The sequence below is a fragment of the Gossypium raimondii genome, chromosome 8 (genome assembly GCF_025698545.1).
Source record: "Gossypium raimondii isolate GPD5lz chromosome 8, ASM2569854v1, whole genome shotgun sequence".
Lineage (NCBI taxonomy): Eukaryota > Viridiplantae > Streptophyta > Magnoliopsida > Malvales > Malvaceae > Gossypium > Gossypium raimondii.
The window spans coordinates 50,827,924-50,842,348 of NC_068572.1; the positions used below are offsets into that span (position 1 = coordinate 50,827,924).

The following is a 14,425-nucleotide window of genomic DNA, read 5'->3' on the forward strand; positions in this document are numbered from 1 at the left end:
TTTTGTATTTATAAATTTTAAAATTACAGTTCCTGTCAAACAAAAATTGTTAACTTCATTTAATTAAGTTTTGATATTTTTAAAATTTGATGTAGAAAAACATAATATCATTTGTGTAATGACATGTTAGTTTGTTATTTTCACATATTATTTACTAAATTTCATTTAATGGATTGATTGACGGTCATTTATGCCAATACTAAAATTTTAAAATTTGAAAAGTATAGGATTTAGAATAATTTAATTGGAGAATATGGATGAAACCTACAATTGTGCATAGTATATACTTTGTAATTGAATTTAATCAAACAAATCTAATTATTACGGCTAAGCTTAGGATTAAAATTTCAAAATTCTTAGAGTATAGAGACTAATATTGATCAATTCAAAAATATAGAGATTAATTTTGATAAAATTAAAATATAAGAATTAAATTCACCATTTTATGGAAGTTAGTAGGAGAGTTTAATCAATTTTTGTTTACAACAAATTGAGAATAAGTTGTGAGTTTTTTTACTCTAGCGAATTATAGGTTTAGGGTAATGTGAAGGTCTATATTGGGTTTTTTTCTAAAAAACTATCCTATACATGGTTTTAAACTCTACAAGTTGAGTTAAGAGTGTAAAAATTTACTTGTAGAGAGTTTAAAAATTCCATATATTGTGTATAAAATAATTACCTTTATATATATATTTATGAGAAAATATTTAGTAGATATATATATTCGATATTTTAGGCTCCATAAATAGAGTTAGAATGATGACAAATGCTTAATAAAATATATTAAAATGTAAAAATAAACATGTATAAGAAATGGGATGTGTGATATTTGATTTTTTTTTAACTCGGCTATGAAATTAAAAAATATATTATAAATGCAGCAAAAGAAAATCATGAATCAATCTCATCGTCTCCACCGTAGTATATTAAATATTAACTCCTTATTTATTAATTAGTTTAATATTTTCTTCTTCTTATTCTTCCTTTTATAAAAGTTACCTAATTAAATTAGTAAGTTACTTACTATAGGTTGGGTTAATAATAAAGCGCATTGCACTTTTAAAATGAGACACATGTTCGAACTTGACATATCATAAATTTCGAATATAAATCGTAAACGAAAGCTTACCTAAAAACAAATTCACATAATAATATAATTAAATTATATTTTTATAATTTAAATAAAATTTAAGATAAATCAAATTTTAATTTAAAATAAAAATATTTTGATATGCTAGCTGTTTTACGGTTTCCTTTAATATGATTTATCACTAGAGTGTTAATAAATCTGATTTTAATCAAAACTCTGAAGTGATATATGTATTTCTATTTTGGAACAAAATTGACATATGAATGTAACTTATAACTCCAAACTGAATTTTTATATAAAGGTTTAACCTCTTTCCTTCTTTCAGTTCCATTATTCTATTTTTTTATTACTATTTTTCCTAACCAAACCCTAACCATAACTCAGAAAACAAACATCAAAAACCCTAATCTCAATCTTCAACATAACGCTTCGGCATTGAAAATTTTCTTCTATGGATTCTCAATACGAGACGGCCTCGCAACCTGACCCAGCCACCGACGCTTACACCTTCCTCGAATTCAACACCCAAGGTGAGTCCGATTTCGAGTACACGGACTTCCGTGATCCGATTCGTTCATGGCCGACACCCTCCGACGCCCACTCCGCCGAACGATCCGGCTCCGACCACCACTCGGACACTGCTGCTTCCTCTTCTCCCTCTAGCGCTTCGAAAGGCGCTGGCCGTGGCGTAGCGAGCAATAACAACAGCCATAGCAGTAGTATTAGCAATAGTGCGGCCGTGGTCGATGCGTTAGCCACGGGGATCAGTGGATTGAATTTTGAGGAGACGGTCGGGGATGAGGATGGCGGGTATGACTACGGAAAAGGGGATTTCGCCGAGCATTCTTGTCGGTATTGTGGGGTTTCAAACCCGGCTTGCGTGGTTCGCTGTAATGTCCCTTCGTGTAGGAAGTGGTTTTGTAATTCAAGAGGGAATACATCCGGCTCGCATATTGTTAATCATCTCGTAAGTTTTCTCCTTTTATTTCTTATTTAAGGAAAAAATGCACTGGTTAAGTCTTAGTGGGCGTGACATTGATGTAGATTCGCATGTTTGTGATCTAGGTTGAAATATTGAAGGCATGTGTTAGGGAGAGAATGCATTAACTAGGAATGGTGCTTTTATTTTAGGGTATTGGCTTCGGATTTTGTTGAGCTTTAAAAAAAATGCATGTAGGTTGAGAAAGGGGATGATTCATGTGATTGTTTATGCTTTTAAACGGTTAAGTTTCATACTAGGTTTATAGATACAGTTTTGAAAGTTTAAAGTAGGGATTTCTGCAAAAAAATTTGCCTAAATTTTAAAAAGCAAGCTTAACCTGAAATCAACATTTATTGTGAATAAGCACATGAAGTTATGGCATTATTCATAGTCTTCCTTTTATAGGCTATCCTGAAATCAAAATTAGAGATGTTGGGTTTTGATTGAAAGCATGTTTTGACTTTCGTTTCTATTGAGACTGTTAAGAAATTCTTACAGCTAGTGTTACACTCCTGAGGCTGTTATAGAATCTGTTGTTTTTCCCCCTTAATTTAAGGAGTTTGCTTATAAGACAATCAGAAGTCAGGTGTTACTCTTAATATCTTCAGACAGAAACTTTATTATTTATTAGAAGTCAGGCCTTCATTCCAGATATTGTCTTTTGTTCCTGTTGGAATTTTAACATTGATTACCATTTTGCTTGATTATAGGAATCAGTTTTGCTTATTGTACTTTACACAGGCTGAGGACCACTGTTGATGGTTGCCAATGTTATGCGCACCATTCTATCTTGTACTTTAAGCATCGTATCTTCTTGTAGCTTGGTAACTGCCTTTCATAGTCATGCAGGTTTTGTTGCATCCACTTGTTTTGCAGGCACATCCATGTCTGTTTTCTCTTTTCCCATCTTGCATTCTTGAACCCAGAAGATCTGACAACACAAACTGCAATCTAATAGTTTGCTTTTTCATGAACAAAGAAACAACTGTTTCTTGCTTGCTTCAGACTAATAATGCTGCAGGAAAATGGGCTTAACACAATTGGGACTACATTTAATGTTTGTGACTAAGTTTTCAGTTTGTACCTTGTCATTCAAGCCTGCCTAGGAAAGCAGTTTCACTTAACCATGTTATTCTGTTTGAAAAAGTTCCTTTTAGTTGTGTGTTTCCATATTTTGTTGAACATCATCTGAGATGCTTTTACTACATGCGTGTGTTATTAAGAACGAGATTATTGAAAGTATTAACTAGTGTGCTGGATAAAGCAGTTGGGGTAGTCACTGGAAGTTGTTGATTACTGAGTTTGTTTTTTTGTTCCTTTTTAGGTGAGATCCAAACACAAGGAAGTCTGCCTTCATAAGGATAGTCCTTTGGGAGAAACAATTCTTGAATGCTACAACTGTGGATGCAGAAATGTTTTTCTTCTTGGTTTTATATCTGCTAAGACAGAGAGTGTTGTCGTTCTTCTTTGTAGAGAACCTTGTTTGAATGTCAATGCTTTGAAGGACATGAATTGGGATTTGAGTCAGTGGTGCCCCCTTATTGATGATAGGTGCTTTCTGCAGTGGTTGGTTAAGGTTGGTTTTCCTTGAATCACATGAAAATAAACTAACGGTTTGAGGACTTACTAATACATTTCACTTACACAGATCCCTTCTGAACAAGAACAGTTAAGGGCTCGACAAATAAGTGCTCAACAAATAAACAAGGTGGAAGAGCTTTGGAAGACAAATCCTGATGCCTCCTTTGAAGATCTTGAGAAGCCTGGTGTAGATGATGAACCTCAGCCAGTGGCATTGAAGTATGAAGATGCTTATCAGGTACCCGCACTTGCAACAATTGCACTATTTGGCTTTGCATTATTTTTGTGAAATTACAGGAAGTTATATAAAGTCTACAAATGTGGTTTACTAATCATGTTGATGGTTTCTTTTGCAGTATCAAAATGTTTTCGCACCTCTTATTAAGCTTGAAGCTGACTATGATAAAGTATGGATCATCATGTTCACACTCCTTATGTCCAACCAGCTGCCCTCAACTGTTTATGGGATATTAAATTATTTGTTAAAATTTAATCTTCATGTCTAAATCAATATTTTGCATTTTTTGCCAGATGATGAAAGAATCTCAAAGCAAGGACAATGTCACAGTTCGTTGGGATATCGGGCTAAACAAGAAACGAATTGCATATTTTGTCTTTCCAAAGGTGCGTTACTGTAGTGTTTTTTATTAATTGTCTTCTCTGAATTTATTCCATGATGTAATTGTGTTTTTGGTCAATGCCCCACTTGCCCCTGTATGACAAGGTCTCTTTTTATTTTTGAAGTTAATAGAAAAGTTGTGGTGCTGTAGGAAGACAATGAACTCCGTCTTGTACCTGGTGATGAGTTGCGACTGCGTTATTCAGGAGATGCTGCACATCCAGTGTGGCAGGCTGTTGGGCATGTGGTATGTGTCCTTAGTGAGTTTGTGGTTCAGTTCTGGTTTTGATGTGTGCTTGTACATATGTGACATCGGTTCTGTGTATTGTTTGTGGAAAACCTGATTTATCGTATTCCTCAGCAAGGTTTGTGCAGTTGGTGCACCTGAAGAGCACACTTATGAGATATCTTTCTATTGTTTCAGATCAAGCTAACGGCACAAGAGGAGGTTGCACTTGAGCTTCGTGCTAGTCAGGTAGTTCTCATGTTTCCTTGTTTTCTCGATTGATTTTGGCTTTTGGGGAGGTACTTAAAAATTTGTTCTTGTTGTGGTGTAGGGAGTTCCTATTGATGTGAACCATGGGTTTAGCGTTGATTTTGTATGGAAAAGTACAAGTTTTGACCGGATGCAGGGGGCATTGAAAACATTTGCAGTTGATGAAACAAGTGTTAGTGGGTATGTTGGCTCACTTTGTTTTCTTTGCATTTGCTTCTTGTTATTCTAGATTGTAATGTCAGATATCATCATATGTTTTCTTTGCGAGTTTTTTGTGTTAGTATTTTCCTTTTGTACATGTACCATGGTAGCAATTTTAATGGTCAATAAAAGAAATAAAATTTTTTTGGGAAAAAGGTAGGTCTATTTAATTATTTGACTTGCAATACACCAGTCACTAGATGCTTTTGAGTGTCTATGTGTACTATAACCTTCTTTATATAGTTTCTTATACATATCTTAAGATGGATTAGATATATGCCATGCATGGGTTGAAATATAGGTCTGTCTGACATTAACCTAAAAAAACTGTACTGCTCAGTTGGATGGCATGCCTTAATTGTTTTTCTGTTCTTTATTCAAGGAAAAGATAGCCACTTTTATTTCAGCTAGGTGTCTAGCATTCAAAATTTTTTTCCTATTTATTTCAAAGGTCATGCATTTGTTGAACTTGAAGTCTTTGTCCCTTCCAAGTAAGTAATTTGTTAATTTCTTGCAGATATATTTTCCAAGTAAGTAATTTGTTAATTTCTTGCAGATATATTTACCATCACCTTCTCGGCCATGAAGTTGAGGTTCAGATGGTTCGTAATACACTGCCTCGTCGTTTTGGTGCACCTGGTCTGCCAGAATTGAATGCATCTCAAGTATGGACCCATTTTTCCCACATTCTTCGCTTAGATGGATTTTGTTAAATAACATTTCTTTTTGGGTATCAAGTTGTGTTGACCTTCTTTTGTTGGAAAGGTTTTTGCAGTGAAGAGTGTTCTTCAGAAGCCTATAAGCTTGATTCAAGGCCCCCCTGGCACAGGAAAAACTGTGACTTCTGCCGCCATTGTCTATCACATGGCCAAACAGGGGCAGGGGCAGGTAGCAACTTTGAGGCTCATATATAGTTCGTATTTTGTTCTGTCTATATTTCTGATATTTGATTCTCATATCAGGTTCTGGTCTGTGCTCCAAGTAATGTGGCTGTTGATCAGCTAGCTGAAAAGATAAGCACAACTGGGTTAAAGGTAGTGAAGTTAAACTCTTCTAGTCAGATCGTGGTTATGCTAATTGTTCATTTCTTCAAAGGTGTATATTATGATGCATTAATCATATTAGATTCAAGGGAACTATGTTCTAGTATCTTGAAGGTTTAACTAATAATATGCATCAGTCTTAGTTTTCTGGGCAATTATGATTAAGTATTTTCAAGGCTTAACTTGTATTTATCTGTAAATTCATACTTGTTACTAATGTGTTTTTTGGTCCGAAGGTTGTAAGGCTTTGTGCAAAGTCTAGAGAAGCTGTCAGTTCTCCTGTTGAACATTTGACATTGCATTATCAGGTTTGTGGTGTCTATTTCTTCCATCTGTTGCTCTTCAACAGTTTTTTGTTCATAGCATTATTCATATTTGCAATTTCTGCATGCAGGTCCGACATCTTGATACATCTGAGAAGAGTGAACTTCACAAGTTACAACAATTGAAAGATGAACAAGGTTGGGATACTTTGTCCAGTTGACAATGATGAAAAACCTTGTTTGCTGGTGCTTTTTTTCTTCTTGTTACCTTGTTTGCTGGTGTTTTTTTCTTCTTGTTGTCGAAATGTTTTTAGTTAGAGTTTACAGGGATATGACCCTGCTTATACTGAGATGAAAAGGAACCCTTCAATTAACTTGCAAAGTAATGATGAATGTGCAAGTCATTTCTTGAAATTGAAAATTTTAAAAATGCCACAATGTTTGTTATTCTAATCCCAAATTTACAGGTGAGTTGTCAAGCAGTGATGAGAAAAAGTACAAAGCATTGAAGCGAGCAACAGAGAGGGAAATATCACAAAGTGCTGATGTCATTTGTTGCACTTGTGTTGGGGCTGGAGATCCCAGACTTGCCAATTTTAGGTTCCGCCAGGTGAATACATCAGATATGTGATATTTAATAACCAATAAACAAACAAACCTACTGACACTCTTTTGCCTTTATTTAGGTACTTATTGATGAGTCTACTCAGGCAACAGAACCTGAGTGTCTCATTCCTTTAGTTCTTGGAGTGAAGCAGGTATGAATGATCAAAATTTAATGAGATAATTTTTATTGCGCTGCTTGAATGCTTCTTTTTTGTTCTTCTAATGTTATTATTTTTATTTTAGGTTGTCCTTGTTGGTGATCATTGCCAACTTGGTCCTGTTATAATGTGCAAGAAAGCAGCTCGTGCTGGGCTAGCGCAGTCTCTTTTTGAACGTCTAGTTTTACTTGGTGTTAAACCTATTAGATTGCAGGTGATGTCCTTGTATGTTTGCTGGTTTTGCCCTTCATTTCAATGTGATTTGTAGTAGAAAACGTGCATTTATCTGATGGTAAATGTTCTGTTCTATTTTAGGTTCAATACCGTATGCACCCATGTTTGTCAGAGTTTCCTTCTAACAGTTTCTATGAAGGCACATTACAAAATGGAGTGACAATCAATGAAAGGCAATCATCAGGCATTGATTTCCCTTGGCCTGTGCCTAATCGTCCCATGTTTTTCTATGTACAGGTATTGAATCTTTAAGTAACATTGTAACAATCAAAATACAATTTTTTTCACCCCCCATTCATATTCTTCTTTATCCATCACCCTGTGGCGCTAAGTGTGGGTGCGAATGGGAAGAACATCATATATTACAAATTTTGCTAATAGTTTATTTATTTCATGGTTATGTTTTGTAATTAAATAGTTTTGTTTTAGATGGGACAAGAGGAGATTAGTGCTAGTGGAACATCATATCTCAATCGAACTGAGGCTGCAAATGTTGAAAAGATAGTTACCACATTCTTGAGGAGTGGTGTTGTTCCCAGTCAGGTGATTTTCTGGACTTCTTTTTTCCTTTTCGTTTTCAGATTGATATCAGGTTGTAAAAAAAAAAATTTAATACTTTACAGATTGGGGTCATAACACCTTATGAGGGACAACGGGCATATATTGTGAACTATATGTCAAGAAATGGTTCTTTGAGGCAGCAGCTTTACAAGGAAATTGAGGTAATTTGTTTATTTGAACTTTAGGAATAAAAATCATAATATAGTTATTTGTTATTTAATTTGTGGGATTTACATCAGGTTGCAAGTGTTGACTCATTCCAAGGACGGGAAAAGGATTACATCATTGTGTCTTGTGTGAGAAGTAATGAACATCAGGTTAGTTAACATATTGATTCAGGATTTTGAATTAAACTTGCAGCATATGCTTGAATGACTTTTCAGTCTGACTGAATATTATCTGTCTGCCTTGTATATAACTAATGTTTTAATTTTTTGACTCCATAATTTTATTCATTTGTTTGCTGGATCAACCTTTAGTTATGATGTTCGTTATAAGCTTAATGCTTATATTTTACCCTTCTCTGACTCTCTTTGCTTTAAATATGAGAAGAACTAGTTTTAACTGTTTTATCTATTTTTTAGGGTATTGGCTTTCTAAATGACCCTCGAAGGCTTAATGTCGCCCTAACACGTGCTCGATATGGTATTGTAATTCTTGGAAACCCTAAAGTTCTTAGCAAACAGCCTCTATGGAATGGTTTATTGACACATTACAAGGTACCTTTCAATTTTTCTTCAAAAGCAGGTTATTAGCATATTATATGTTCGTTTTTTGGGTACATAGCATATGTAAATGTTAAAGGTAGCTTAATGCTGATTGTACTACAGAGAATCTTGCTGTTCTTGTCACTGATCCTTTCTGCTAATGTTTGTAGGAAAATGAGTGTCTGGTTGAAGGACCCCTCAATAACTTGAAGCAGAGTATGGTTCAATTCCAAAAGCCCAAAAAGGTTTGTGTATGGAATACAAAGAAAGTGCTTGTTATCTGTTCAAATTTTTAGCTTTTGCTCCTTGCCTCCCAATTGATATTTAGTTTTTAGAGGTTGTCAAGGATGATGTGAATATTAATGTTTGTGTTTCTTATAGATCTACAATGAACGGAGGCTGTTCTTTGGTGGTGGACCTGGCATTGTACCTAATGATAATTTTGGGGCTGCCTCATCTAGTCCAAACATTGATAGAAGAAGCAGCCGTGCCCGGGGTAAGCGCTTGAGCATCTTGAGTCTACAAATTGTATGCCATTTATATCATTTGCACTGAGACATGCCACTGATATTTCTTTTACTGAGATGCACAATAGCAATAGAGTATGCCTTTGGCACTGAATTTTTGATGTTGAAGAGGGTGATTCTTAGCTGCTTATAATATAATGTGAGCCTTCTCATGTTGGTAACTGCAGGTACTTATATGCCTCCTGGTCCACCCAATGGTACACATAAGCCTGGAGTGCATCCTACTGGATTCCCAATGCCCCGGGTTCCTCTTCCACCATTTCCAGGCTCTCCTTCTCAGCCTTATGCTATTCCATCCCGTGGAGCTGTACATGGACCAGTGAGAGCTGTTCCTCAAGTCCCTCAACCAGGAAGTCGAGGCTTTGGGGCTGGTCGGGGTAATGCCAGTGCTCCTATTGGCCATCATCTCCCACATCAGCAAGGCACACAGCAAAATGTCGGTACCATCGGATCTCCTTTTAACTTCCCTCCTCTGGATATCCCAAACAGCCAGCCATCTGTAGGTGGTCCATTATCTCAACCTGGATTTGTTAACAACGTCAGTACTTTATCCTTTCTCTTCTATTATGGTTTTAGTTTTGTACATTTATTATGTTCTTTGATATCATGGGATTCTGACCATGCTTGTCATCTGAAATAGATGCCCGTCCAAGGGGCAAGCCAGACAATTCGTGATGGATTTTCAATGGGAGGAACGTCCCAGGTACGTTGTCTTGCATGAGTCTTTTAATTTTCTTCCATAGTTGCAATTTATGTTCTTGATAACTTATAATTGGTTTGTTTGACCATCCCACAGGACTTCTTGGGTGAGGACTTCAAAAGCCAAGGCTCACATGTTCCTTATAACATTGCTGATTTTTCAACGCAGGTAGAGGCTGTTTACTTCTAGCATTGTCATTATATTAATATTATCATCTCAATCCTGTACGTCATACATCAGTTAGTGGGGTTGCTTGGTATTTGCTTTGAATTTTGTTGGAGATTGCTCTAGTGGCTTATTGCCAACCTGCCAAGCGCCCAAGCCTTGACCTTATGGAAAGAGAAAGAAACTATCAAAGCAATTTGCTAGATGTTTCTTTGGGGCCTACCTTACAGAATGAAAGTGGTATTGAAGATGTCAAAGTCCCATATGCCTACCTCTTGTACCTAAATGTGGTTTATATACGCTATTAGATTCTCCACCTTAAAAGTTCTCTTGCTTTTGAAGTTAGGTTTGAGTTACTTTGTATCAAAGCTATGTTCTTTGCCCTTTGCTTTGGGTTGCCTGTTCTTTGTTGATTTTGTCATGTATGTTGAGAGGTGGGCTTATTGTCAAAAGCCTCACATTGCTTCCTTTATCTGTGTGTGGTTTGTATATCCTATTAAATTCTCCACCTTAAAACTTAAGATATTTAAGTTCTCTTTGAAATTTTCTGTAATTAAAAAAAGGAAGTTTCTTTTGTTGTTTGACTTCCAGTTTGATAATGTGGGTTGCTTGATGATGTATTTGCTTGAAGGTATTTAGATTTTCACATTAGTTTCTCTTTATTTTGTAATTATCTGTATATAGAAAAAAATGTTCCTTATTTCTGGCTTGATAATGTGTTTTTATGTTGTCTTCACAGGGTGGCTATGCGGTTGATTATGCTTCACAAGGAGCTCAGAGTGGGTTTCCAGGGAACTTCCTAAACCAGAATTCTCAAGCTGGGTATTCTCGTTTTGGTGCTGGAAATGATTTCATGACTCAGGTTGCTCAAAGTTCTGTGCTGTGATTAGCTAATGTTTTTCCCTTTTTTTTTTCTAACGAAGTTATGTTTTACAGGACTACATGAATCATGGATCACAAGGCCTGTTTACTCAGGCTGGCTTTAATGATCCTTCACAAGATGATGCATCACAGAGCCACTTTGGTGCGGCTAATCCCAACCAGCTTCAGTCTCAGGTTTGCAGGATTTAATAATCCTTTTCTAACCATAAAGTTTTCTGTTAATGCTTGTACATTTAAGCCACTAGTGGTAGTCTTGGTCTTGTTAATCTGTCTAAAATCTCACATTGTGATGCGGCTACATATTTTCTGACCATTTAGTTTTGGCCCATGCATTTTGTGACCTTGTTAAGTTCTTTTCTGCATTATAAATTGGAGTATTTGGCTATCTATTTGCAGGGTTTGATGAACTCTCTCTACTCCCAGCCCTTTGCACACTACAACACACAGCCACTAAACTTGCAGTCTCCTCAACAGCAGCAACCACAGCAGGGCCAGGGTTCCCAAAACCAGAATCTTCACTATAATGGTTAAGAATAAAGATGTATTTGGCTTTGATGGGTTATGGTCTTTGCAATCAGCAACTTGGTTTGTGCTGTCCTTGTATGCCCAAATATATCCTTCTCTCAAGTGCAAAATGTTTGCCAGTTTGAGGTCAGTTAACTTCCTGTTCGTAACCTGTAAGATGATTCCAGTTGATGGGGAATAAATATAATTGGAGTAAGGATTATATCATTAAGGGGCGTTGTTTGAACACGGGCGGTACATCCAGTGCTGAGAAAGAAAAGGATAACCCCAAATACCTACTTGGAAGTGTTGCATTGTTTTTGAAAAAAAAGAAGAAAGAGAGCATTTACATGATAAGGTTTTGTTGAAAGGGTTTGATGATAAAGTGAGGGCAGGTGGGTTTGTTTGAATTACAGGGATGAATAAACCCATTGATGATGATGATGATGATGATGATACAGAGAAAGCAGATACAGGTGACAATTTTTGTACAGCAGGCTGGGGAAAATCGCCTGATCCTTTCAGCTCTTCCTGACATGTAATTATACATTACTCTTTCACTACTGTTAGCAAATGATGGCGATATGTTAGTGTTTTTCTAGTGCTTGTAGACATTATTATCATATAAAATGTGAGAAATTGGGGTTTGTTTGACTTGGCGTCATTGTTAATGATATAATAGGTGTCTTTTGTCTTGATGAGATTTAGCATTCAATGTTTAATTGTAGAATATATCTTGTAGCGTGAGTTTTACTTCAATTACTTTAAATTGTTCACTTTTATTGTTTGTCTAATTTCAAGTTTTTAATTAAATTTTGTTATTTCAATGTGGTAAATATATTATAATATGTATAAAGTAGTAAGTTTGTTATTTATGTTAAGATTGAAAATTATATGAATTAAATGGGTTAATTCTACATTCAATTGAAAAACATGGATTAATTTTATTTTACTTTTATGTATAGTGCAGAACTAATAAGATCTAACCATAAGAACTATAGACACTACTAATAGCAGCAGAATTTGACCATGCATTTAAAATCGAGGTGCTGGTCAAGACTGAGAACTCTCTGCAAGCGTTGGCTTGATTTGAAAGATGGCAAAGAAGGTATCAGAATCTTGTACTGCTGCGTGAACACTGAGTTGACTCGTTTCTTGCTCAACCACTTGGAAGCCTTGAGCCATCAACTGATCCAGGCATTCACCAGTCCATGGCCTCATTTCTGTGGCAGCCCAAACTTGCGTAGCTTCTCCACAGACTCTTCTAAGCGTCTTACCCAATCCTATCATATCTTCTGAATCAAAGAACACGTCGCTCATCAAAACTATGTCAAACGTGCTTGACTCCGTTATTCCACTGTCGTCCAATCCCCAAACCAGTTGTTTCACTTCCACTCTGTCTGTAAAGCCGTTAGCTTCAACATTCTTTAAGAGGCCTGGAAGGAGCTGTTGGACGTCAGTGAGTACAACTCGGTTGGCACCTAGCAGAGCTGCGGTCAAGCCAGGGAGACCGGCACCAGCTCCGAGTTCAAGGACAGACTTGCCTTGAAAATTGAGGTGGGTGGGAATCCAGCGGGACAAAACAAGGGCGGAGTCCCACACCCATGAGCCGGTGAGTGGGCGACCCGTGATGGAGTCAATGGCATCGTCCAATTCTTCAACCAAAACTTTGTGGGCTGCTGCTTCTGCTACTGGGATTTCTCTTATTATGCCCATGCGCCTCCTCTCTTTACATAAACAAGAGTTGGGGGTTGCGGTTTCTCACAATATCGGCTTTCTTCCACTTTCTTCTTGGATGCTTGGATGCTTGGATGGTAACCATTACGTACCTTTATTCTTGGATGCTTGGAAATCCTTGAAACAACCACTATAGAACAGTTGATAAATTTTATAAAATGTGTTTTGAAAAATTAAAAATTAGCATAATACTATTGATTTTTGACTTTTTTTAAATTATATAATATAATTCTGATTTTCTTTCTTGGGGTGGGGCGGCCACGCTTGATTGTTCAAAAAGTTTGTTCCTCGTGGTCTCATTGACCCTAGCATGGTATGGGGAGTTTTTGTCATGAAAATCATAAAACAGCAAAATGATATGAAGCGTTGGATTAATGAATATAAACCACAACCGTCAACACATAGTGATGACCATATATTTTTCATGCAAAATATGAAGGGATGGGGCATACTTGATTCTCCACCAGCCAAAAACACACACCCACAATTACCTAATCGAATCACGTACAGGTTCATGTCCCTAACCAGGGTCTTGCTTGCGGCAAGAAAAGAAAATCTCTTTTCCTGGGCCAACAATCTAACGATTTACTAATAAAGTTAGGTTGATGGCAGGTCGCAATTGGCCAAGCTAACAATGCCCCTTCAAGTTTGGAAGAGGCAGCGCCATATTTAGAGCCTGGTTCCGATGCCCACCATTTGGCAATAAGACCTTGGTTCTTCGTTTGCAAATAGGCGTCTATGAAATTCACCCAAAAATCCTCCCCCCCCCCCCCCCAAGTTGACTGCCAAATCTCCATCAATTGATCCGCAACCCAGACTGATCATCCACACCTTTTTGGTTCACAAGAATAAAAAGAAAAGGCGAGACCTGCTTCATTTTGAATTCCTTTGTTGGCGACCCCTTAATAAGCACCGAGGCATTTGTCGATGAAATGCATTTCTCAATCCACGCTCACCAATAAAGCACCGAGGTTACACATATTTGTCTAATTAAAACCCTAATCCATTAATCATTAACCCAATCCATAATCTTAGCTTGCTTGGACATTTCAACACGGTTTCTATCTTGAGTAACCTCCTTTTTGTTATTTCAAGACACGAAGAAAAATATAAATGTAACGAAAGACAAAAAAAAAAAAAACACGGGTAAGTACGGGACAATTCTCTTAATAAAATCAGGCTTTATAAGCTACTTTTATTATTTAGAAATGTACAGAGTCATCTTATTATATCAGATTTAATGTACACCTGAAACATGTTTTTCTACTTTGTAATATCATTAATAAATCAAAATAGTTAACACCACTAACTACTATAGTTAAAATATTGATTTGAAAGCATTATAAATGCCGAGAATCTAATTATAATT

General features: G+C 36.4%; 2 protein-coding genes across 3 annotated transcripts; one reads left to right on the plus strand and one right to left on the minus strand.

Annotated features, from left to right (window-relative positions):
* Window positions 1-1,405: 1,405 nt before the first annotated feature.
* On the plus strand, window positions 1,406-12,017 carry LOC105791976 (regulator of nonsense transcripts 1 homolog). Of its 2 annotated transcripts, none has more exons than XR_008198894.1 (29): window positions 1,406-2,057; window positions 3,397-3,648; window positions 3,721-3,891; window positions 4,010-4,060; window positions 4,185-4,277; window positions 4,424-4,519; window positions 4,697-4,747; window positions 4,830-4,948; window positions 5,526-5,634; window positions 5,735-5,857; window positions 5,932-6,003; window positions 6,249-6,320; window positions 6,407-6,473; window positions 6,743-6,885; window positions 6,962-7,033; window positions 7,125-7,253; window positions 7,355-7,510; window positions 7,703-7,816; window positions 7,897-7,995; window positions 8,074-8,151; window positions 8,419-8,553; window positions 8,712-8,786; window positions 8,923-9,037; window positions 9,236-9,606; window positions 9,709-9,771; window positions 9,865-9,936; window positions 10,525-10,564; window positions 10,673-10,795; window positions 10,870-10,989. XR_008198894.1 is itself a non-coding variant. In XM_012620314.2 (29 exons), exons 1-29 carry the CDS (start codon window positions 1,542-1,544, stop codon window positions 11,344-11,346), a joined length of 3,792 nt encoding a protein of 1,263 aa, XP_012475768.2. In that variant the 5' UTR covers window positions 1,410-1,541; the 3' UTR covers window positions 11,347-12,017. The 2 variants fall into 2 exon arrangements, 1 of the variants encoding a protein (XP_012475768.2); XM_012620314.2 differs by lacking the exon at window positions 10,525-10,564 and adding an exon at window positions 11,212-12,017 and having other exon boundaries at window positions 1,410-2,057.
* Window positions 12,018-12,243: 226 nt separating this feature from the next.
* LOC105791977 (uncharacterized) lies at window positions 12,244-14,197 on the minus strand. The gene has a single exon (XM_052635344.1). The coding sequence runs from the start codon at window positions 13,033-13,035 to the stop codon at window positions 12,373-12,375; it is 663 nt and encodes a 220-aa protein (XP_052491304.1). The 5' UTR covers window positions 13,036-14,197; the 3' UTR covers window positions 12,244-12,372.
* Between the last annotated feature and the right edge of the window lie 228 nt (window positions 14,198-14,425).